The following is a 26,640-nucleotide window of genomic DNA, read 5'->3' as shown; positions in this document are numbered from 1 at the left end:
CTTGGACACTGCGTGGGCTTACCCCAAAAAGGTTTCTCCGAATTAATAAAAAAAAACTCGGATTTCGATTCCTTGCGCACTGCTGTGCAGTGTGATTAACCCGCGCCCGGCTGGGGGTCCTGGATTTCCACGCCCTGCTGGGGGGGGGGGGGGTGTTTGAACACCCCCCCTTCTAACTCGGCTCCTGGGCCACGTAGCGATACGCGGAAGGCGGCGTTCGAAAGAGCGTCAAAAATAATGAGGAAATCACTTCGGTCAATTTTTTGGTCAGGTCAAAGGTCAGGTCACCAGAGGTCATTGAAGGCAAATTTTCGCCGATTTCCAGGTCGAATGTCGAAAATTTCCAAGAAGCCAACGCATAACTCGGGAACAAATAGAGCTACAGCGCCGCGGAAAAGCGCATTCGATAGCCCTATTAACGCCCTTTCTGAGTAATTTTCTCAGATTTGACCTAACGTCAACGGTTTTGCCTGCAGGGGGCAAAAACTGCAAAAATAGCCGATTTTTTCGGAAACAGTTTTCTGCAATAACTTTTGACCCAAGCATTGTACGAGCTTACTTTTACCGGCATCGTGTTCCTCTCGTCAAGACGCATCGAACGAACTATAATTTGACCTTGAAAGGTCAACTTGAAAATTTGACCTCAGGTCAAGGTCATGACCTGACCGGAAAGGGTCATGTTGCATATCAGTCGATCCGCATCGTCGAGCTGAACACATCTAAGGCGTTTTCATCGCTCTAGCATGCCTCTATCAAAAGTTATTTGCGAAAAACTGTTAGATACCATTCGTGACCTAAGATGACCTCAGGGCATAAACAGGGGTCACAGACACCATTTTCATGTTCAGTGTGTCTAAACCACTTGTAATTCAGTGTTTGGGAGTGTTTATAATGTCTTTCGTCCAAAAGAGGCGCATTTGAATTTTCTCCCATTGACTTATAATGGTGAGGTCGCAAAATTGACCTGACCTTAGGTCATCGATATCAAAATTCTGAGATATACATTTTGTACATGCTAATGCTCTTAGCAATCGCTGAAAGTTTCAAAGCGATCGGTCACTCGGTGTAGCTATGACAGACATTGAAACTTTTTATGAGGTGAGGTCACTTCGAGTGACCTGGTGACCTGACCTTGAATGACCTTGGTCTGAAATTTTCACAACATGTGTAGAATTGATGTATGATAAGGTGTACCAAAAACGGCGGCGCTCCGCGCCGCCGTTTTTGAGATATTCGCGAAAAACCACAGGGGGGGGGGTGTTCAAACACCCCCCCCCCAGCAGGGCGCGGGTTAACCAACATTTCCTCAGAAAAGTTGTGAAGTTTTCTTTTATTCTCGAAAAGCGATTTCGGGCGCCGCCCCGGTTGTGGGGGAAGACATTTGCCCCAAATGCTTTCCCCTGGATCCGCCAGTGGGTTGCCCCACCCACTTGCCACGTGCAAAACGAAGAGGCGTCAGTTCGGTAACAAGTCTAATAACTCTAGTTATTTTGCCAATTGCGCTGATACTTGGCATGAATGTAGGCACCCGCCGCGCAATGCATTTCCATGTGTCACGGTTGGGGTGCCGCTGCACGTGCGCACGGGCAGGGTGACGCTTCCAGATCTCTAGAACGGCTGGGCCGATTGTGATCAAAGTTGGCACACCGTTAGGTATCGGCGAGTAGGGTGCCGTGAACAAGTCAGGTGGGACCCATTTTGCACGTGCGCACGTGCAGGGTGACGCTTCCAGATCTCGAGAACGGCCGGGCCGATTGTGATCAAAGCTGGCACACCGTTAGGGATCGGCGAGTAGGGTGCCGTGAACAAGTCAGATGGGACCCATTTTGCACGTGCGCACGTGCAGGGTGACGCTTCCAGATCTCAGGAACGACTGAGCCGGTTGCACTTAAATTCGGCACATTTCTAGAGACCGATGAGTAAGGCACCGTGCACAAGTCAGTTAGTATATATTTTCATGTGTCACGGTTGGGTTGCAACTGCACGTGCGCACGTGCATGGGTCGCTTCCAGATCTTGAAAACGACTGGGCCGGTTGAGTTCAAATTGGGTACACCGCTAGAGACCGGTGAACAGGGTGCCGTGCACAACTCAATTGGGACCCAGCTTGCACGTGCGCACGTGCAGGGTGACGCTTCGAGATCTCGAAAATGGCCGGGCCGATTGCACTCAAAGTTGGCACACCGCTATAGACCGGCGAATAGCGTGCCGTGCACGTCAGTTTATAGCACACCCACTCCGGTCTGCACGTGCAAGGCTCGTCCTCTCGTTTGGCGGCGGGCGTTTTTGCTGCGTTCACGGGTGAGTGGGTTACAGAGGTGCTTGCTCAAGCAACCTGCGGTCCCGCGATGCGGAGCCCAGCATCGCAGATGCTGGTAACGGGAGAATTTAGTTGCCAAAGTTTAACGTGCCCTTCAAAGCCGGACACGGCCTGTCCCACTGAACTGACCTCAACTGGCTACGGCTGCTCCCACCAACCGCAAACCATCCCCGTCAGAAGTCTCAAATATCGAGCGCCGGAGCGTCTCGAACCCGGGCTCTCACTACCGGGAGTCCAATGCTCTACCAACTGAGCTACGGGACAGGCAAATTAGATTAAATTGTAGATAAAGTTTTAACAATTTTAACAAATGTATCGTGGAGAAAATAAAAAGTGTAGATTTGTAAAGCCGGGATATTTCACGGATTAGGCACTTAAAGAAATGTCTTCACCTTTCTTTGAGCCACCAGCCTTCACGCAAGTTTTACACGAACGTAGTGAACCTGACAATGTGGCAACTCAAAATTGTGATGGTTTGAGATAATTATGACGGTAAAAGAAAAAGGAACACAAGGTTGCCTACTGCTCGAACCACGCCCGCACACCACCGACGCACGTGCCACCCGATCTCATGACATGCACACACGTGTGGGTACGCGTTGACCGCGTGCGGCACTCTCTGGAGTCCCCGTACCGCGGCCCCATGCGAGTCATCAGACGCAGCCCTAAAGTGTTCACGTTGGAGCTGCCGACTGGCGCCCACGACACTGTAAGCGTCGACAGACTCAAACCGGCACACATGCCGCCATCTGCGGACACGCTTGGTCCGAGCAGTACCGAGCCTACGGCTCCGGAGCAGCAGCCGTCACCGTCGACCTCGCTCGGGCCCCTCGCCACTGGGGCGCCCGACGAGCCGACACAGACGCCGACGACTACAAGACCGTCCAGCAAGAGGACTTCAAGACCTGGAGTGACGTCTTCCGCATCGCCGGACGAGGACGACAAGCCGTCCGCGGCTGCGCCGGTGCACACCCGCAGCGGCCGCCGCGTGCAGTTCCGGCCGCAACCGGACTTCCGATACTTTTAAGTGCGCCCGCGTACGTGCGTTCGAGGACGATCCTGATCGCGTGGCGCCGAAAGTGAAGTGATAACTGCGTCGCGCGGTGTAGTGATTCTTGCGTCGCGCAGGACCGTGCAGTGACAATTGCGTTGCGCCGTACCGTGTAGTGATTATTGCGTCGCGCAGTGAAGTGTCGATCGCGTCGCGCACCGAGTGATGTGAAAAGTGATTGTTTTGGCTTATCGTGTATGCGCTCCGCGCTGAGGCGGTGAGTACTGTGGTGCGCCTGCGTTATTCGTTGCCTCGTCTCGATGATGCAATAATCACGTGTGTCGCCGGACGGCACGGGAGTGCCCGGGCCGGCGCAGACCGATTCGCGCGCCGACTTGTTGTGACGTCGCTACCACCCCCCCCCCCCCCCGGTGCTGGGGGCGGCCCAGGGCGCGCCAGTGAACATTGTACCCTTTCACGAGGCGACCGCGTGTCTGCAGCCTGCAATGCAGTGCTTCTGCTGACCAATCCGCGCTCGATCCGCCGCCACGTTGTCTCCGATTGTTTCTGCGCATGTCTGGGGCCCGGCCCGCTGCGTCGAGCCGCGCGCTCCCCCGACATTCTAGGCCGAGCTCTTGACCCGAGCAGACGCGTCACGTCTGGCTCCATTAGGCCCGTTCTGTCCGGGATTTAGAACTTTTAGATTAGGCAGGGCATATGTGGCAAACTTGGATTCCATTCTCGTCTTTTCGTCACTCCACTGCATGATTCATTGTTTCGGTTTTTGACTTCGTTTTGGAACTTAAAATATAACAACCCGCTCTTTTAATTAATTCTTTTACTTGGGGCCGTTTGGATCGAACTGATTGAATTTTTGGAACACGCACCAGGTTGATATTTTCCATTTCTGATTAACGTAAAATGCAGTCACTAATATGTGAACAGCCCCACAGCACCACACCTTACCCTCGCTTTTTCAGATGGGTTCAGATGAGGCTTCAACTGTTGCCGATCTGAGGAGCTATAGGGACTTGAGCTTTCCAAAACTCAATTTCTAAGGGCACTGAGCAGTGTTTGGGTTTCACACGTATGCGATCGTAAGTTATATTAAGTTGACAAAGCAAACAAAGCAAAGCACGATGCCCCGCGCGTCCGCCCGCGACCACGTCCCGCGTCCGACTCCCGGCCGCCGCATGACCCGAGGCCCCCGGCGGTCACGTGACCTACCGGCCGGGACTGCAATTGCGTCGAAATCAACACCATTCTTGTATGACGTCATATCCTACTGAGGTGCTGATTGGTCGGAATTAGATACCTGAAGGTAATTATCCGCCGTAGTTTTACTTTTTACATTTTTGTTTCATTGTTTTGCGTGTTTTTCTTATATGAAATGTAATTAAAAAAATGCCATATTTTAATCACCATTAAAACATAACTTAATAGGTATAAAAGAGAACTCGATATATACTTTCCTTGTTTTTAAGAGTTCCGGAATTAGATACCCGAGGGAGCAACGAGGGAGCAAGTTGCCACGCTGATTTGATACCTCATAGTCGAAAGGTGGGCTACTAGAACCGAAAATTGCTGTGTCTGTAAATAAATAAGTGATTTGAGGGCAAAGAATGCCCGGATTTAAACTTCTAAAATTATTTTGAACATAAAATATTTCAGTTGGAGGGATGCTAAGGCCTCAAAAGGTAGGTACTTTCCAGGTATCAAATAGGTTCCTCTGCGAAAGTTCCGTCGTGAAAACGGCTATTGCTGCTCTTATCAATCTCTGAGAGTTTTAAAGCGATCGGTCACTGGGCACTCGGCAGACATTGAAACTTGTCGGCTTTGGTAAATAAATAAGTGATTTGAGGGCAAAGAATGCCCGGATTTAAACTTCTAAAATTATTTTGAACATAAAATATTTCAGTTGGAGAGATGTTAAGGCCTCAAAGGGTAGGTACTTTCCAGGTATCAAATAGGTTCCTCTGCGAAAGTTCCGTCGTGAAAACGGCTATTGCTGCTCTTATCAATCTCTGAAAGTTTTAAAGCGATCGGTCACTCGGCACTCGGCAGACATTGAAACTTGTCGGCTTTGGCAGACATTGAAACTTTTTATGTTGTGAGGTCACTTGACCTGACCTGGTGACCTGACCTTAAGTGACCTGGGTCTGAAATTTTTACAACATATGTCGAAATGATGTATGTTAAGGTGTACAAAAAACGGCGGCGCGAAGCGCCTTTGTTTTTTAGATATTCGCAAAAAACCGCAGGGGGGTGTTCAAACTACCCCCCCCCCCCCAGCAGGGCGTGGGTTCCCACGAGCCGCTGGGGCGGGGGGAGGGGGCATAAAGTTCCCCCCCCCCATTACGGTTTGCGGGATATCTCCGAAACCTGATGAGCTACGAACGTGAAACTTGGCATAGCTTTAAATGTATACCTAGGCAATTTGAGTATGGTGATTGTAGCCCTCAAGATGACGTCACAGTGACGTCATAAATTTTTTGTCGTTTTCCGATATGGACCGTTTCTGATGTCGCTGAGCATGAAAATAAACTGTAAATGGACTAGACAGCACCTGTTTTGCCTCCTAAAACATCTAAGGATACTTTCAACTAGTTCCTGACCTAAAATCGGTCCTTGATATTCTGTCTCATATCTCGGATATATCGTGAGGAAACTGAGAGAAACTCGCACATCTATAATTTGACTTCTGACGTCACTGTGACGTCATGTCGAATGGCATCGACATCAAATTTGGACACAACCTCGGCTAGGTATTCAGGAAGATACATGCCAAATCTCACTTCCTCATCTTTTCGCGTTGCGACGATATCGTCCCAAAAGTCAAGGGGAGCGACTACTGTATATCCCCCCCACCCCCCACCCCCACCAGTGGCCGGCAGGTGGCGCGGAGGCCCAGCGGCCGCAGGGTTAAGGGTCCTGCACTGATCTCTGAGGGCTCTTTAGTGGCAGTTAAGCATGCCCATATTGACCGCTGAGGAACGACATTGAGTTGCCAGGTTTGCCGGCTCACAGCAGTTTTCAATTTTCCAATTTTTAGGCACGGAATTGGTCATTTTTCCGGCCCGGCAGACGGAATTTTGCCGGCCCGGAGTTCGGTGTGAAGCCGGCAAAAGTCCGGCCACGGCGCTGTTGTGTTCCGGGATCTTATGTCAGCTGTAGTAGAGCCACCATCCGCCATCACCCCCCCCCCCCCAGCTAGCAATTTGGTTTAGCTCAAGTCCGTTTTGCCCCGGCAACTCAGACATGCCAGATTTGGGCCGATGTAAACGGAACGCCATCGAAACAGGGATTTGGGTCGATATGGCCGTCTATTGCGGTTAGCCAGCCTTTGCCGTAGCTCTGCGCTCCAAAGTTGGTTTGGTTTCGGACCGCCAAATTCGACTGAAGACCGGCTGCCTGCCAAGGCGTGCTATCAGCTATGGCTAGGACCGGTTGTTTCGTAGCTGTTCTGGACCTGTGGTTGAAGTACGGTTGAGATAAGGCACGGCTGCTACGACTTACGTCCAACTGTGGTACGAGCGAGCTCCGGGATCGCGTGTCAGCTCCATAGACCCCCAGATCCTGCCCGTATCTCGGCCGGAGTAAGATGACGGGGCTAGCCAGAGGAAAACCAGATACGGCCCAATCTTGCTGGTTGGGTTGGGAGGTATCTGATAAGATAATAGAATGGACAAGACTATTCCTTATCTTCTCTAACTCGCCTTTTCGTCAGCCAGAATATGTGTGACAAAGGTAGGGGAGAGTGGGGTAAGATGCCCAGGGTGTTTGTTTGTTTGTTTGTTTTGTTGGGTTAGGCCCTTTCGGTCCATTGAGACCATTTCAGAGCCGGGAGGATGATAGGATACAGGGGGAGACATTGGTCTGGGCAGGCACCCTAGTGAGTCGCCGGGGCTGAGCCCATCCAGAGGACAGGCCAACCAGCCCCAAGGCACTCACTGCACCCGGCTACGGGGTGCGCTCCCTCGGGAGCAGCGGTGCCGCTCCAAAGGAGCAGCCCGCATGAGATAAAGTTGCCTGTCCACTCAGCCCGGAGGGGGGTTGCGGCGTGGAGGAGAAGGATTTCAGTTTCCTGAGGATAGAAGCACGGAACGGTGCCCAGGGTGGGAAGGACCAAGGCTCTATAGAAAGGTAGGCTGCTCCGGCCGCGAGAAGTGGCAACATGTATCAGCGCCATCTATGGGCAGGATGCGTAGACCACACTAGCGTCATCTATGGGCAGCGGGAGAACTACTGATTCGTGACGTCACAGATCACTCTGCGCCCGTCGGCTGCAATGCAACTAACGCTAAAATGCGTTTACTCCCGGTCATTCAGCTCAGCTAGCAGCTCACATTTTCACCAGACAGATCGGTGAGGAAAAATGAACCGTTAGAATTAACATAACAATCGGTATTGGTAAACGTTCCGCCTTACCTACCTCTTAGATATAGCCGATATAGGTACCTAAGTTTCCACCCATCTACTGGACACAATGGGTCTGTTCCAGTCTCACTTCCTACCGCATCTAAACTCCTCCAAGATTGCTTCCCTGTTCAAGTGGCAGCTCTAGCCCCTACAAAGTCAAGGAGGGCCCTGCTCCAACCTCCTCTATCTTGCTCTTGGAGTAGGTAATGCTTTCGCCATAGCCCATCCGTGGCTGTTTCTCTTTCGCTATTTCAAAAGTTTATCGCAACTGGACCGTTTCTGATTCTAGATAGCATCGTAATTCACTAATGCGTACTGAATCGTGAAATGATAAATTTCATATTGTGTTATGCATACCTAATACCTATATAAAGCACTTGTAATATATAAAGCGCCTGAAACAGCGGTACAGTACAGATGCAGGGCCGTTGCCTGTCCGTGCCAGCCAACATTTTTGTTTTTTGTTTTTATGTGCGCAGCGCTTGTATACAAACACCTTAAGAAACAGTGCTACTTAAAATACCTATCGTTAACTAGCCGTATTTCTTAAACCAAACCTCGCCGGACCTATTGGTTTTCTTCATACGCCCCGGCCGAGAGGGGAGGGGTTAGTTGATAAGACTCGCCGTTTCGCCCCTGGTTGAGCTAGATTTTCGCGGAAAAGACAAACGTATGCGCCGTTACGAGACGCACTACGCAGCGATTAGTAGCCGATTTCAAGGCCTCAGGTTAACCGGTCACATCTGAGGTCCGGTCAAGTGGCCTAAGTGTCAGTTTTTGGCAAACAATTCGTCAAAAATGTTCACAGAGCCGCGATTTTGACGGCATCTTGCTTGCCTGGCTCAGGCACGTCGAATGGTATACATTTTGTTCGGTCGAGCTCAACCTAAAATGTTGACTTCGGGTGAAGGTTAGGTCAGAGCCCTTCAGGTCACCAAGTTGGTCGAAGGAGGTCATATCGCATATCATTCGATTCGACAGGTGTTCCCGAGTTCATTGGTGGGTTTCCGTACTCCGCCACGCTAGCTCAATTTGATCAGGAGCTATTGACGAAAAATTTATGATCTTATCGACGTTATAAATGACGTCACACAAGGTCAGCAATACAAAAGTGAAGCATCGGATTTTTGTGCATGAAATCACGATTCTGTGTGCTTGACATAGTTCTGGATCATTGCCGGCGCCATCCGGCGATGATCCATATTTACATATCGTATCCATATTTTCCCATCGACTTATAATGGCGAGGTCACGTCATGGTGAGGACTTGACCTCAGGTGACCCTTAGGAAAAATCTAAGACATACAAGCTGTGAGACCTCTCATGGATACTAGGTCCTGTAAGTTCATATCCCTGTGAAAGCTCCTCGGCTCTTGTGCACTGTGAGAGCGCTGCGAAGTCACGACATTGTGGGGCCGTGCAGAGGTTCACTTATGACGTCATAGACCCGAAACTGACTTGACCCGAAAATGCAGTTGGTGTCAAAAGATCCGGCTTGAAGGAAAGACCAGGTAGGCCAAGTTTTGCCTCTCTATCGCCGGCGTGTTCCGAACTATCGCGATAAACCCATGGGTTTGGGGGCGGCACCCGTCTCCCCCTTCGGCCGGTGAGGGTTAGATGGACGGCATTGAAAACACATAAATTAAGGCAATAACATAAAAATCCAACACATAGGCAAGAAGTTGCTTGTGTCTTCCGGAAACCAACATCAGTTTGATCATTGATGTAACTATGAGGCTTGTTTTCTATTCGTGGTAACTGCGATTCGGTACCTTATTCGTTCGGCACTGGTGTTAGCTCGACGTTCAAGACGCTCTAAATCGGACAAATGCGTTAACAAATGGAAAGTTGATGTGTAGCAGCCACGAGAACGACCTCAATTGTACCAAAATAAAGAAGAAGACCTTACGTGACACTCAAAGTAGGAAAAAACAGGTGCACAATATTCCCCTCCATTGACTATAACACTATCGGCCTTCGGGCAGAGTGATCTGTGACGTCACCATATTAGCTCCGCCCTATTTACAGCCGTCAGCCAATCAGCGCACCGGCCGCTGTCCAACGGCCTTGAGCCAGCCTATTGCCAGTTTTTGATAGCGGAAAAGCACGGGAGCAGACCCCCGGGAAGGACGCCCCACCCCCTTTAATGGCGAAACGAAGAATAAAACCTGGAAATTAATGCTCTTAGCGTAAAGCGGAAGCCTTCATTGGTTACTGCACAAAAAGTTACCAAGCTCAGTTGGGCAACATTGGGCTGGTGGCTGCATGTTTTATATTTGCTGATTTCAAAAAATACTTTGGTGTCAAAACATTGTGAATATCAAAGAAGGTAAATCATTTTTATGCACTTTGCTAATGTTGTGATGCATTCACACGCGTGTACTGTGTCCCAGCCAGTTTGGTTCAGGGTTTAGTAATTTTTGTGCTAACAAATTGTACTGATTAATTGTCAATTCGGTACCTTGGGGAAAGATGCCCCCGACCTAATGAGGAAACACGCCCCCTTAAATCCGTAGGCTACCCTTCAAGAAACCTGTCGAATCATTTGGTACATACTTCTGGTGAGATACAAAAGGCGATTTGGGACTACTGAGAGTGCAATACGATCAGGTGCTCCCCATGCCGGTTCTCGGCCCATACAGCGACTTTTTGGGCTGCACCTGACTCTGAGAGCCCTCACGACGGCCTCTGTGGTCTGGCTATCCCTCCGGCGACTAGGACGACGTCACCGCGTGGACCTTCAGTGGGTTCCCGGTCACGCGGGAGTCGCCGGTAACGAGATCGCCGATGCCGTGGCCAGGGAGGCCGCTGAGCTGCCGCAGGACGGGATACCCATCACCTTCGCGGCGTCCAATAGCCTGCTGAAGCGCCACATAAGCAGAGAGTGGGTGGAGAGCACGCGCCACTCCCGACCTGCGCCCGCGACCCGCCCGCATCTAAAGGCCGTGTTACACTGCCGAATTTTGGCCACGATCCTGTCGCCGAATCACGTCGTGTAGGAAATCGGCGAACAGTTCACCGACAGAGGCGAACAGTTCGCCGACAGAGCCCGATTTGCAGAAAACGGGTGCCCCCCCCCCCCCACCTAAAGGCCGTGGCCGAACTTTGGCCACGACCCTGTCGCCGAATCACGTCGTGTAGGAAATCGGCGAACAGTTTACCGACAGAGGCGAACAGTTCGCCGACAGAGCCCGATTTGCAGAAAACGGGTGGGGGTCGAAGCTGATCCATGATTCGGCGAACATCGCGAATGAATGGCGAATCTGTTGCGAGTAGTCGGCGATACCTTGGCAACAAGTCGACGCACGCAGCGACATGTCGGCGGCGACTCGGCGACTGTTTGGCGATCATGTTCGTTTATTATAAATTCGGCGAACGGCCACGAAATTTTCATTTTTCATGAAATATTCGTGGCGGTCGTGACGAACCGTAAAAGTCGCGCGGTGGACACCGACTGGTCTGCGAAATGCCAAGACCGTGGAAGAAAGATCCCGAATCGGTCCACGACATAGGATGACTTGCATATTCGTGCACATTCGTGTACCAAAATTCGGCAGTGTAACAAGGGCTTAAAGGCCGTGTTACACTGCCGAATTTTGGCCACGACCCTGTCGCCGAATCACGTCGTGTAGGAAATCGGCGAACAGTTCACCGACAGAGGCGAACAGTTCGCCGACAGAGCCCGATTTGCAGACAACGGGTGGGGGGCCCCCCTAATCGTGCGCGGGTCGAAGCTGATCCATGATTCGGCGAACATCGCGAATGAATGGCGAATCTGTTGCGAATAGTCGGCGATACCTTGGCAACAAGTCGGCGCACGTAGCGACATGTCGGCGGCGACTCGGCGACTGTTTGGCGATCATGTTCGTTTAACCCTATTCCTGGCGGGGGGGGGGCCTCAGGAGCCCCCCCTGAGGTTTTTTTGCTTATTTCTCCCAAACGCGTTGAGCTAAGAAGCTCAAATTTTTTGACTTTTCCTAAAAGGCTTCTACGCAACATGTCTGAAAATTTTGAGTTGATCTGACCTCAGGTCAGGTCACCAGAGGCGGTTTCGTGACCCTACCTCAGGAAAGTTTGCAATCACGCCAGAGCTAGAGTTTTTGACCGATCAATTTCTTCTCTTCAGGATTTAGGTAGGGTACCAGTATGTGCAATTTGTATATCTCGGAATTTTGATATCGGTGACCTAAGGTCAGGTCAGTTTCGCGACCTCCCCATTATAAGTCAATGGGGGAAAAATCAACTCCCTGTTTTTACCACTAAAACGGGTCGGAATGGCCCCATATAACATACATGACTTCATATACGATCAACCTTCACTACTTTGAGGTCTGTTTTGCTGTTGGGCAGCTGAGAGGTCATGTGACGTCATCAAAGGTCACCAAAGGTTTTTGGCCAATAACTCCGTACAGGAACAAGATACAGACGCGTGGATGGTCTCATTGTGTTCAGCTGGTCAAGACGCATCGAATGATATACATGATGACCTCGAGGTCACGTGACCTGAGGTCAACCTTTGACCTTGACCTTTCGAGGTCAACATATGTATCATTCGATGCGGATTGACGAGAGGATCACGATGATGCCCTTAGTTTGTTCCTATCTTGACTAATTCGAAAGTTATTCGAGAAAAACTCTCTCCATATCTAGCGCCGCCATTTTGACTTTTTCGACCCCTTTGACGTCATCTTTGACCTGACCTGAAAATGACCTTAGTAAAAATTGTAGATCTTGACCGTGCGTATCCGATGCCGTTTACCGTTTGTCGCTGCGATGTGTAGTTTTTGAGATCTGAAGGGGGGCCGAATCGGCCCCCCGCCAGTTTCTTGTCCCGGCGGAGCCCGCCAGGAATAGGGTTAAGCCCTTGTTACACTGCCGAATTTTGGTACACGAATGTGCACGAATATGCAAGTCATTCTATGTCGCGGACCGATTCGGGATCTTTCTTCCACGGTCTGGGCATTTCGCAGACCAGTCGGTGTCCACCGCGCGACTTTTACGATTCATCACGACCGCCACGAATATTTCATGAAAAATGAAAATTTCGTGGCCGCTCGCCGAATTTATAATAAACGAACATGATCGCCAAACAGTCGCCGAGTCGCCGCCGACATGTCGCTACGTGCGTCGACTTGTTGCCAGGGTATCGCCGACTATTCGCAACAGATTCGCCATTCATTCGCGATGTTCGCAGAATCATGGATCAGCTTCGACCCGCGCACGATTAGGGGGGCCCCCACCCGTTTTCTGCAAATCGGGCTCTGTCGGCGAACTGTTCGCCTCTGTCGGCAGACTGTTCGCCGATTTCCTACACGGCGTGATTCGGCGACAGGGTCGCGGCCAAAATTCGGCAGTGTAACACGGCCTTTATTACAAGTTCGGCGAACAGCCACGAAATTTTCATTTTTCATGAAATATTCGTGGCGGTCGTGACGAACCGTTAAAGTCGCGCGGTGGACACCGACTGGTCTGCGAAATGCCAAGACCGTGGAAGAAAGATCCCGAATCGGTCCGCGACATAGGATGACTTGCATATTCGTGTGCATTCGTGTACCAAAATTCGGCAGTGTAACAAGGGCTTAACCCTCGCATGTGTAGGGGGGGGGTCGGATGGACCCCCCCCCCATGGTTTTTCGCGAATAACTCGCGTAAAAAGCGGCCGATCGCGACGAAACTTTCAGTACCCTCGCATTGATCAATTTTACACCTACCCTGAAAATTTCATGACCCTGACCCAAATGACCTTTGACCTGTGACCTCTTTTCCGAGACCATGTTTGGCCGGAATCGCGATTTCGCGTATGTCGGCTCGCACTAGCCGCGTGTTTGCAAGCTTTTCGTGGTTTCAAACGTTTAAACATGTGATTTGATGTTACTCCCGTGTGTGTCAAGGTCACCCGAAGGTCAGGTCAGGTCATTGACCTTTGGTGACCTCGGGTGACCTCGGTTCACTTTTTCGAGTTTTACATGTTTCTAGGATAGTTTTTGGAGCTGAATTCGAATTTAGCAACCATTTGAACATTTACGAAGTAGTTTTGGTGACTTCGTAACATGTTACGAAGCTGTCAGAGGCGGTTGACACGTACTACGAATACCCGTCACGACGCCTACTGGTTGACCTGACCTGACCTGACCCGACCTGGTCTAAATGCTTCAAGACATCATCTGTGATCAAAACTAACACGATATTCGTGATCAGCACCCCGAAAAACCCCTTAGCAGCCACACTTTACGACTTTCTAACAGGTCCCGATTTTCCCGGTTTTCGGGTCATTGACCTGACCTGGAAGGTCAACCAATGACCTAGGACCTTAAAATTGGGTATCATCGGCTTCCTCTCGTCACGGGCAACACGCTGGTTTTTTCCGCGAAGCTCTAGCTCGATCAGGGGCCAAACGGCAAGGGGGGGGGTCCAACCGACCCCCCCCCCTACACATTAGAAGCTGGCAAACGCCGCACACATGCGAGGGTTAATCGTGCACGGGTCGAAGCTGATCCATGATTCGGCGAACATCGCGAATGAATGGCGAATCTGTTGCGAATAGTCGGCGATACCTTGGCAACAAGTCGGCGCACGCAGCGACATGTCGGCGGCGACTCGGCGACTGTTTGGCGATCATGTTCGTTTATTATAAGTTCGGCGAACGGCCACGAAATTTTCATTTTTCATGAAATATTCGTGGCGGTCGTGACGAACCGTAAAAGTCGCGCGGTGGACAACGACTGGTCTGCGAAATGCCAAGACCGTGGAAGAAAGATCCCGAATCGGTCCGCGACATAGGATGACTTGCATATTCGTGCACATTCTTGTACCAAAATTCGGCAGTGTAACAAGGGCTTAACCCGCGCACCGACGGGGGTCTGCGCCAACTTCGCACCGACGGGGGGGGGCGGATGACCGCCCCCCTGAGATCTCGAGAACGAAGCAAGATACCGACAAGCGGTAAACGGCATCGGATACGCACGGTCAAGATCTACAGTTTTTACTAAGGTCATTTTCAGGTCAGGTCAAAGATGACGTCACAGGGGTCGAAAAAGTCAAAATGGCGGCGCTAGATATGGAGAGTTTTTTTCGAATAACTTTCGAATTAGCCAAGATAGGAACAAACTAAGGGCATCATCGTGATCCTCTCGTCAATCCGCATCGAATGATATATATGTTGACCTCGAAAGGTCAAGGTCAAAGGTTGACCTCAGGTCACGTGATCTCGAGGTCATCATGTATATCATTCGATGCGTCTTGACGAGCTGAACACAATGAGACCATCCGCGCGGCTGTATCTTGTTCCTGTACGGAGTTATTGGCCAAAAACTTTTGGTGACCTTTGATGACGTCACATGACCTCACAGCTGCCCAATAGCAAAACAGACCTCAAGGTAGTGAAGGTTGATCGTATATGAAGTCATGTATGGTATATGAGGCCATTCCGACCGGTTTTAGTGGTAAAAATAGGGAGTTGATTTTTCCCCCATCGACTTATAATGGGGAGGTCGCGAAATTGACCTGACCTTAGGTCACCGATATCAAAATTCCGAGATATACAAATTGTAGCTACTAATGACCTAATTACATCCTGCGACTTTCAAATGCCTTCGACATCTACTGTAGCTCTGGCACGGTGACAAAGTTGCAAAAAATGACTTGAGGTTGGGTCATTCAAAGTGACCTGGTGACCTGACCTTAAAAGGTAGGAGGTTCAAACTTGCACACAATGTGTAAAATTGATGAGGGAATAGTCGTACCAAATTTCGCGGCGCTACGCGCCGCGGTTTTTCCGCTATTCGCGAAAAACCTCAGGGGGGGGCGGATATCCGCCCCCCGTCGGTGCGCGGGTTAAGCCACGACTACCACGATGTCGTCGGCCCGGGCAGGGTCAGGCTGGTAGACAGGCTCGGCCTGTCCAGAAGAGAGGGCACCGCTCTGGCGCGCCTCCGGACCGGCCACTGTCCTGCCCTGCAAGCGTACCGTCACTTCATCGGGGTGGAGGAGGACGATGGATGCCCGACCTGCGGCGGCGGAGACAGGGAGGACGCGGAACACTTCCTGACGTCGTGCCCCGCGACGGCCCGCGTCCGACACGACGTTTTTGGGAGAGAGGACCCGACGCTGCGGGAGGTCTTCGCTGACCCGTGCCGGGTCATCGAGTTCATGCGGCGTCTGGGCCGACTATAGAGCGCCCACCGCGCTAGACACTCTGGCGGGGTGCTGGTTTTCCCAGCCCTACCCATCGTCTGAGCCCGCCATAACCCGCCTGGGGGCCTGCTGCCCTCCCTGCGCGGACGTCGCAAGTGTCGCCCCCGAGGGGGCTGGGGCCCTCACGGGCCCCCCATGTGGGCCCACCGGGCCCGACGGCCGGAACGTCAATCAATCAATAAAAAAAAACGGCCTCTGTGGGCCCGATTAATGGTTGCGAGACCCCTCACAGCATCCTTTGGAGGCTCCCACTCTGGCTCTTCGAGCCATGCTGGTATCTGATGTCCCCACTCCCCACGATGGTCTTGAGGGCCCTCAAGCCTCATAAAGATCTATAAGGGCCCCACAACGGTCTTTGAACGCCACCACGGAAGCTTGTTTGGCCGCGCTGGACTATGATGGCCCTCACGATGACCGCTGAAGCCCCTCACGACGACTTTTGAGGGCCCTTATGGTAGGCGGTAGCGTTTAAGTGTCTACTGCACACATTGCCCCAAAAGACGGTAAATAACTTTTGAAAATACCCATCTCCAATTTTAGTGTTTTCTGGACCAAAATTTTACGAGGAATCCGATAGTGTGGTCCCCGAGATCTGAAAAAATTTCCATTTTGGAGATAACACCTATTTTTTGAAAAATAAATATTCGTCAGGCATAATAGTCAAATAAATTGAAAATATAATGAGTTAATTTTTGTAACAACACTAGAATGTGTCGAACATGAATTAAAGATATATTTTAGCTGAGATGATACTATATCTGCGCACACATGTACATTGTACATGAACTAGTACATTAACCCTCGTCGGCCGAGAAGGGGTGGGGCGGGTGCCGCCTCATAGGGCTTTTCGCGATAGCTTAAAACTCGCCTAGGCGGTAGACAGCTGAAACTTGGCATACCTAATCTTTTATTCAAACTGGATCTTTTGACCTCAACTGCGTTTTCAGGTCAGGTCAGGTCACTGACCTATGACGTCATAAATAAACCTCTGCGAGGTCCTCAGATGTTGCAACAGATGCAACTTAACAACGCCCTCAGGCCAGAGGAACTTTCACAGGAAGATGAAAGTTACAGGACGTAGTATCCTTCTGAGGTCTCACAAATTGTATATCTCGGATTTAACCTAAATGTCTCATGAGGTCAGGTCGGTCACGTGACCTCACCATTATAAGTCCATGGGGGAAATATTGAGACTGTTATTTTGGCGCCGGAAATGATCTAAAACTATCCCAAGCACATGAAATCGTGGTTTCATGATCGGACCTTACAAAGAGTGCATGAAACCACGATTTCATGTGCTTGGGACAGTTTAAGACAATTTCCGGCGCCAAAATAACAGTTTTCATATTTCCCCCCCATTGACTTATTATGGTGAGGTCACGTGACCGAACTGACCTCATGTGACATTTGGGAAAAATCCCAAATATGCAATTTGTGAGACCTCTAGAGGATACTACGTCCTGTAACTTTCATCTTCCTGTGAAAGTTCCTGTGGCACTGAGGGCGTTGCAAAGTTGCAGCTTCTGAGGACCGCGCATAGGTTCATTTATGACGTCATAGGTCAGTGACCTGACCTGACCTGAAAACGCAGTTGGTGTCAAAAGATCCAGCTTGAATAAAATATTAGGTATGCCAAGTTTCAGCTGTCTACCCTCAGCGTCTTTTGAGCTATCGCGAAAAACCCTATGAGGCGGCATCCGCCCCACCCCTTCTCGGCCGGCGAGGGTTAATGTACTAGTTTATGTACGTACATGTATGCGCAGATATAGTATTATCTCAGCTAAAATATATCTCTAATTCATGTTCGACACATTTTAGTGTTGTTACAAAAATTAACTCATTAGGTATATTTTCAATTTATTTGACTGACGTGTTTTTTGTATGCCTGACGAATATTTATTTTTCAAAAAATAGGTGCTATCTCAAAAATGGAATTTTTCAAATTTCGGGGAACACACCATCGGATTCCTCGCAAAATTTTGGTTCAGAAAACACTAAAATTTGAGATGGGTATTTTCAAAAGTTATTTACCGTCTGTTGGAGCAATGTGGCAGACTCGAAGGAACTACTTATTCGTTCAGGCAATTCGCGTGCCCATTTACTAGTATGAACACTTAGTATATCACCTAGTAGTAGTAGCACCACCTAGTATGTCACTTATAGTGCAGGGGGCATCTTCCTCAGCGCCAGGGGCGTCTTTCCCACCCTCTGGTGTAAGATGCCCCCTTTCGCTTCTTCAGGAAAATGATTGCTAGCAAAAAAAAGTTATCATATTTTAAGCACAAAAGTGTGATATTTTGTGGAGAAAAATGATGTCGGCTTCCGTTGAAACTCCAATTTTTTGCTTTCCGGGCGTCATTTTCGAATATTATCTGACATTACAAACCTCTGGGTTTCTTCCCCATCCTCCCCTACGTTTCATCCTAAATGGCAAAAGGCAAAACATGTAAGCTGTCCCAACTAAAAACTCATTTTTAACTCTGTCATATTTTTTCTTCAAAATTTGCTTGTCATAGAAGCACATTGGAACCATACTATGCTCCGGCCCGCCGGCTGCTTCTAATCTCACATCCGGCCCGCACCCAAAAAAGGTTGCCGACTCCTAATTTAAAGGAACATGTAAGAACGATTCGCTACAGTTTTGTCGGTAGACGGTATCATAACAGCACCGGCAGAATTTAAATTTATCTCGAACTTTACCATGTTCTTGACATGTTACTGACATAGTACCATTATTGCAATTCGCGTGGCATTGATTGGCAATCACAACTGCAGCATCATCAGCGTTTTACCGGCAGTACACGATCGTATTTGAGATTCCTAGCCGGCTGTGGTAAACGATACTGGCAATGCCGTTAACGAGTCGATGGGAAATCACACCCCATCGCACGATAGGACCGCGGCCGAAATTAGCGCGACATTGGTGGATTTGGCGACCTTTCCCAAATTGAGTTAAACTGTGTCACGTAGTTCAGAAATGTCCATGGACCACGAATCTGCAAATATTTTTCGTCCATAGTGTACAGCGTCCGCGCCACATCAGCCCAAATACAAAGTTTTGTGCCAAGCATCGTAGACCCGTTTTCGTACGGAGAAAAATAGCAGCTAATGTAGGTAAAAAATATATCTATTAGACGGCTTTATCAATATTTTCGACGTCTAACCTGATAGTTTAGACCATGGGCTACACGATGGAAGAAAAAAAAAACTCATAGCGGGATATATAAATACGCTTCAAATGTTAAATTTTTTTGGTGCTTTAAAAATTGTGAGTTAATTTTACTGTTATAGATATTCTGGAATGCCGATATAAAAAGTCCCGCTAGGTCCCGCTGTTCTTTTATCAATATGGTGTTTACCAATCAATTGCCTTTCAGAAAATGTATAATTTAGCTGCGTCAGCCTGCGGCAGCGAAAATGAGGGGCATTTTTTTACTCCAGGTCGCCGCGGCCGGGAGCCGCGAGTAACAGAACCTCAGGAATCGAACAAAAACTACCAACTATATTAAAGTTTTGTCCGGACATATCCGTACCTTCTATCGGAGTTTCTGATACACTTTTCTGACCCGTAATAAATTTGTTACATAGTCATGTAGGCCATCAGATTCCCATCTTCACGGCTTTGGTGGCTACATTATTTGCTTATCGGAATTTCCGGTGCCGTCATGACCTGGCCTGACAGGTGCTGCCGTCTTATCACGTGACCGAGCGGAGTCGAGGTCAGGGCAGGTCAACCGATTAATTAATCAATTAATTAATGAATTAATTAATGATTACTTAATTAAATTAATCAGAAATTGCTTAGAATGTACACCGATCACCATTTTTATGATTCTACCATCCTTTTCATGTGAAAAGCGGGCACGAAATACGAAAAAGTACCGATGTCGCGCTAATTTTCGCTCCGGTCCCATTGTGCATCGGGATGTGTCTTGAGGCAGTGGTAAATGAAGGTGAAAAACATCGAATCACACACAGTTAACATTCATATTAAAAGTAACCCGAAAAAAAAAAATAGAATGCTCCCGCTCCATCATGAAAATTTGTTTTTTTCAAGCACCCTACCGTACATTTAGGGATAGCACTCTCGCCAGAACACAACAGCAAACATCTGAGCACAATCTGACTACACCAGTCACCACTACCATTGGTTTGCCCTCTAGGAATAAAGACGTATAAAGACGTTTCCTCTAGGAAACGTCTTTAAGACGTTTCCTAGAGGAAACGTCTTTAAAATAAAGACGTTTCCTCTAGGAATAAACTGGGAAAAACAGGTTAGCTCAGTGGCAAAGAAGTGTAGTGGTGCTATTGTTTCTATTCGGAAATTGAATTTACCTCGGGAGACAACCAAAATGTTGATTCAGGCGCTGGTGTTCCCCACACTCATGTACTGTCTTCCTGTTTGGGCCCCCAAATCAAAGACTCTCAGGAAACGGATCGAGAAGGTGTTAAATTTCGCAGTCAGAACTGTCACAGGGCTCCGTAAATTTGACCGCGTCACGGAAGCCCGATTGGAGCTAGGCTGGCCTACGTTCGACGCGATGATCGATCTGCGCGATGTGCAGCGAATCTATCATGTAATGCGGCAGAGGGACGCATCTCGGCAGCTGAGGGCACTCGTTGAGACTCGGTCACAGGTATCGCTGAGACCGACGCGCTCCACCGCTGATGATACTATGCTACAAATCCCTAGGTGTCGTCTGCAGTGCACAAAAATGTCGTTCCCTCACCGAGCCATTGCGACTTGGAACCGCCTGCCACCGGATGTGAGGCAGTCGAGGGCGGCCAAGTTCAGGCGAAGCATACGCAGTTGTTTGGCGTCCAAATGATCCCGATAGGTATGTCAGTGTGGCTGTGTGACCTCTTACAATGATCTGCTCGCTTCATATTTTAACTTACTTTGATTGTGCTTGACGCTGGAGTGTAAGTGCCTGTGTGGTTTCTCCAAAGATAAGCAATACATACATACATACATACGTGCTAGATCGGAAAAAATCCCCACTGTGCCGCTGGGCGAATAGGCTGTGGAAAATTGCAGACGTGCATACACTTACCGTCAGTGATGGCTGTTTACCTATACCGTATATGGCCGTCTCTGACCGTCAGTGACCGTCAGTGGCCATGTAGCGTGCCGCTCACCTGCTCGTTGAAGGCCAGGTTGGAGGCTCCCCGGGAGTTTCGCCAGCCGTCGATAACCAACGTCTGGTCCCAGCCAGCGGTTTCCGCGTGGTCAGCCATCGGTGGTCGCTCGACTGCTGTCGCCGCCCAGCCAGCGCCTCGTGCGCTGACAACTGCAGCCACGGCTCTGGCGGCGCGCAGCTCGCCCTCAGTGGCCATCGATTGTGACGCACCCAGCGGCGCCACGCCCCCGTCTCCACTCCGCAACACGAGCCCGGCACGGCCGAGAACAAACAGCCGCCAGACACCGGCGCGGCCATGTGCTCAATGTCAATCAGCCAACGCAGTGAGGTAACGGCGCCTAAGGCGACTCTCCCCGCCTCTCCCTCCCGATGGCGTATTCCCGAAGTGTATTTCACGAGCATCCCGACCAATAACGCGGCTTCTTGGCTGACGTCATAGAAGGGACGGATCCAGGGCAGCGGCTTTGGGGACTAACGTCTCTAGCCGGAAAGACAAATCCAACTTAACCTGACCTCACCTAACCTAACCTAACCCAATCTAACCTAAACTAACCTACTGATTTTTGCCTACCGAGCATAAAGAAACCCAACCTAATCTAACTAAACCTAACCTACTGATTTTTGCCTACCGGGAATAAAGAAATAGTTACTTGCAGGAATAGATTGCAGGCAATAGTAAATCAAATATTTTCAGTTGGTTATGTTGGTATTATGGTAGTTGGTATTATTATGGTAGTTGGTAGTATAGTAGTAGTAGTTGGTAGTAGGTAGTATAGTATAGTATTATTATGGTAGTTGGTAGTTGGTATTATTTATTGGTTATGCATCAGGCCACTTCAGGCCTTCGGCGTGAAGCCAGATACACAACCACTTAACCTAAAAATATTTTACTATTGCCTGTAATCTCTCCTAAGGCATTGCCTACTTTGACGAAGACCCAACTTTGAGATTGTCAACGACAGCATGTTGTCGTTGTGGCCGGCCTGGATTGTGCCCGGCCCGGCCCGGCCTTGGTAACAACTGGATTCAGTTCAGTCAGCTGGCTGACCAGCTGTCGACGTGTGATAGCTACCATGCTTATAAATATAAACACAGTAGTAGACGGACATAAACACAAAAATGGCTTTAATAGAGGAATTAATGAATAGAAATACCGTAAAGGGGCTATTTGAGACAATGGGGCTGTGGGTCTCAGGGTAAACAGGGGCGTGTTCGGAGGAAAGGAAATTACCCACAATGAAAGAACGAAATAAACAGTGGAACTATGGTTAGATATGGGTTAAACTGTGAGAAATAAAACTAGGAACTCGTCGAAATACTCAGCCTCTCTGACACTCTGCGTACGGATACTAAATTTATATTTGAACTGAGAGCACGTGCCAAAAGCCATAGAGATCAAAACGAACAGGAAGTCAACGGGGGCGGAACTACACAGCCAAAAATTAAAACACTTTTTTACATAATCAAAAACAAATCGAGCATATGGAAACGGCGAAAAGTCAATCTAGAAATTACAACAAATTAAAACAAGGACAGATATTAAATACGGTTGAAAACTATAAGACAGAAGTGACGATAATAACGAATTTACAATAGCATAAAAGAGGAAAACAAACGTTCTTGATAAAATTGTAAACATGGCGCGCGGCTGCGATCGGCGGCGCAAAGGCAGGCTGCATATTTACGTCTGGACAACGAGTTGCGGGGAAAAGTGCTGATTGTGTTGCAGTTTTAGGAGCCGGTGATTAGGCTGGATTTTCGGGTTACTTTTTCGTTCCGATTCATGTATTTCATAGTGTTTGGCTTTTGAATATTTTAGTTCTTTCAGATAAATATTACTTGCCTTACAACTTTTGTAAAACATTTCATTTTTTATAAGCCGACATTCAGAGTCCTAAAAATACATCAGCACTACAATCATTGTAAACAAACAAATGGAGCACCACTTGGCTCTGTTCCAAGGCCATTTTTTAGTTTATCTGGTGGTTTTCTTGCTCTTGTACGTCGTTTTGTTGGATGTTTTGAATCCCTTAAGATTGACTTATATCATATTTAAGAAGCATGTTGACTGAAAACAATCTGAAGTATCCAGGAGGCTGACAGAGGTCCTGACTACTGAGCAATATCAATATCAAGTTGAACGAGTCAAGAAATTTTGGTTGATAAACGCAAGTTGATCGGGCTCATATATCAGCAAGAAAAAGTAAAATTAAAAGAGCTTATTGTCCAAAAACAAGCTATAATATTGCAGACCTTGGAGCAATACTGAAGAGCACGCTGAGCAGGATCATGCCAGAAAATGTTGACTGATGAGCGCATATTGATGTATTTACGGAGCGAGCGAAGCGAGCGTAGTCTTTCCTTAGATTAACGGAAATTTCTGAGTATGAGCGGCCGGCCGGCCGGCCGGCCGTGGTCACGCTTTTGCGAGGCTTATATCTCAGCAACCACTTGACCGATTTACACGCGGTAATTTTTGTAGGGTAGCTTCATTCCTTCTACCAAGTATTGGACTATTCCCGATGCATGTGGGTGACCCCTTATGCACGTGCCACGTGCAAAACGAAGAGGTGTCACTTTTGTAATTGTTGCAATATCTCGGTAACTACTTGGCCGATTGCGCTGAAAGTTGGCATGTAGGTAGGCACCCACTAGGCACTGCATATACATGTGCCAGAGTTGGGGTGCTGCTGCACGTGCGCACGTGCAGGGGTCGTTTCCAGATCTCGAGAACGGCTGGACCGATTGCGCTCAAATTTGGTACACGGTTAGGGACCGGTTAGTAGGGTGCCGTGCACAAGTCAGTTGGGACCCATTTTGCACGTGCGCACGTGCAGGGTGCCGCTTCCAGATCTCGAGAACGGCTGGGCCGATTGTGCCCAAATTTGGCACATCGCTAGAGACCAGTTAGTAGGGTGCCGTGCACAAGTCAGTTGGAGGTACCCCCTCGCAATTTCGCACGTGCAAGGCCCACCCTCTCGCTCGCTCCGTTAGTCGCCCCAAAAGGCGTTATACTGGTGGTATGAATATTGAATTATAACTTACAACAGCAAAATAAATTAGTGCTAACTATCAAGTTAAAATCTAGAATGAATGGACTTGGGCAGTTTTACTATGCTTAGATGCTATGCAGAAATGTGCATCAGGTACTCAGTGTCTGGCAAATAAAACATGCGATCATTCCATTGCTACTGGAGGAGAAAGCTTGGATCACTAAATCCACTTTATGTTGATTATGATGTTAATCATCATCACTGTATTTCTTGAAAAAAGGATTGTAGTAAAATTGTCAATGTGACAATCCATGCAACGATGTGATCATATTATGTGTTCATAGTCATTCGTGATAGTCATTATTGGTCCAATATACAATGGCAAAGCTCTCAGTCTCGGCGTTTCTTCCTGTGGATGGCCAGCAGTGACTCAGAGCTTAGAAGTATTAGTTTTCTTCACAGGGCTGGGATAAAAAGTACTGAGGGTAATCTTCCACCAAGGAACTCTACTTTGACATGGTATGAGATGTAGGCACAAGTAGTTAGCTGCTCAGTTCCTATAGTCAGTACTCAGTAGTTGTGTATGTATTGTTTAGTCGGGTTAGCTTAGATCAGGTTGTTAGTTTTTTAATTTGCCAAATGTCCATAAAAATGTGACCTGAGCAATGAGCATACCTGAACCTGACTAACCTGACAGCTGACCTAACCTCAATCATCACACATATTTGCAGCCTACCCAAGACCTGCATGGCAGTAGCACCCAGTTATAGGTAGGTACTCACCCTAACTCAATCTTACCTGCTAACCTTCAACTTGCCAAAAGTTAGCTCACATTGCCAAGCTGTGTCCAGGGAAACAGTCAACTGAGGAACTGGCTCATTGGGTGGCTGGTGTGAGTCTGTGCATTTAAAGTGTTTCTTCTCTGAAGCTGCTCTGCACTGCTGTATGTCATGTTAGATGCTCAGAAAATGTGGGAAATGATTACTAAGCTACTTTAGTGCTTTGTTAATGCTCGAGACATGAACAAGTACAGATCCTGCAGGCAGGCATCGGGAAAATCCTTTTTGAAAGGATTGCATTCCCAATCCACATTCCTTGTGCCGAAGTAGATTGCATTCCTACCCGCAATCCCCTTTTTTCACTTGGATTGTGATCAAATCCGCAATCCTTTTTTGCAATCCTGTTGTATCATTATGTGCACTAGTGGATCTGGGGGAGGGAGGGTGGCATATGGCCGTGCCTCCATCCCCAAATCACCCATTTCTAGTACCTAGTCTACACTGAAAACAAGTTGAAAGAACGTAATGCAAAAGCATCTTAAAATATTCCACACTTAGGTTTTTTGGGTATTAGGGTAAACTGGCTTAGAGGCGAAGCAGAACGTCTGGTTCATGAAGAACACACACAGTGTTTCACATAGACCGAAGACACGTGCTGCTTCTTCGCGTGCAGTCTTAGCGGCCCCAGGGGACTTCAACTCGACCAACACCGGTTCTTCTTCGTTCTCTCGTAGTCACGTGATATTACGTCACACAAAGCGCGCGAAAGATAGACCCTTTGAAGGTCTTGCACGAACTAGCATCGGGTTTAAGAAGAAGGGGTTGTGGTTTGATCAGTGTAATGGCTTTCATCAAGACCGCGCCCGCGGTACCACGTTCTAGCGTCCACCGGAAGCGATCGCCATTTTTCGATCGCGTTGGATCACGCTTTGTGCGGTGACGAGCGGCTGGTGCAAGATTGGGTGAATGGCAAGTAATCGAATATTGAAGAACAGAAATAAGGTTAATTTTTGGCTTGTCAAGTGTTGTGTATTATCTATATTACTTGTGATTGACAATGATAAGCAATATCACAACGCTCTTCAAATGCATGGATGAATACATTGGATAAAGAAAATTCATATGCAAGACCAATCAATGCAGTAAGTATAAATGTCGTATAAATGTCCTATAGCTTAAAGTATGCATGTGGTATTTAGACAAATCTTCCAAATGAAGATAAATCAGGAATAGAATCAGCTTGCCATTTCGGGGTCAATTGATTTAGGTATAAATTTGGCTGATTTTAATAAACATATGCTCTTACTGATTAGAGCAATATTTTATCTTGCTGCACTTTATATGTTAAGTGCATTATTATATTTTTGGAGTAGGCTCATGGTATCTGAAGCCAATCTTAGTTTCTTTACTCCCTGACTGTTGAATAACGCATCCGCCCGACTCTTCATTCTAGGGGACGAGGCCATCTCCGCTCTGATTGAGGCCCTGGAGTCTGAGGAGAGCGTCCTGGCGCGCGGAGACGTCGACATCGTCGAAAACGCTGGCTTGAAGCTGGTGGTGGAAGGAGAAACTGTATGTGATTTGGGAGAATGCGATATCGCCACCCGGCTGCTGACATGGGCGATAGCGCATACTGTATTTGGGAAAACATCCACTTGCTTAAGCTAAAAATGTGTTCATATTTGTACAGAAAGCAACCATGAGCGTGAAGGAATCAACCTGAATAATTAAACATGCCCGAAAGGCATGTTTGGCATGTTTGGAGTTCTTTGGCTTGGATGTGTAAGGCAAGTGACACGGCCGAG

General features: G+C 48.5%; 1 protein-coding gene across 1 annotated transcript in view; it reads right to left on the bottom strand.

The window, feature by feature from the left end:
- LOC122379094 (aspartate aminotransferase-like) overlaps positions 1-21,262 on the bottom strand; it is a 250,586-nt gene extending 229,324 nt beyond the window's left edge. Inside the window, exon 1 of the mRNA XM_043361024.1 lies at positions 21,062-21,262. Coding sequence (XP_043216959.1) covers positions 21,062-21,259 — 198 coding nt within the window. The 5' untranslated portion in view covers positions 21,260-21,262. The remainder of the gene's footprint in view (positions 1-21,061) is intronic.
- Positions 21,263-26,640: the final 5,378 nt, after the last annotated feature.

This window comes from Amphibalanus amphitrite, unplaced genomic scaffold (assembly GCF_019059575.1).
Source record: "Amphibalanus amphitrite isolate SeventyFive unplaced genomic scaffold, NRLGWU_Aamphi_draft 000071F_arrow, whole genome shotgun sequence".
NCBI lineage: Eukaryota > Metazoa > Arthropoda > Thecostraca > Balanomorpha > Balanidae > Amphibalanus > Amphibalanus amphitrite.
The sequence above is the reverse complement of the archived record's forward strand: the minus strand, read 5'-3'. Positions and strand labels throughout refer to the sequence as shown.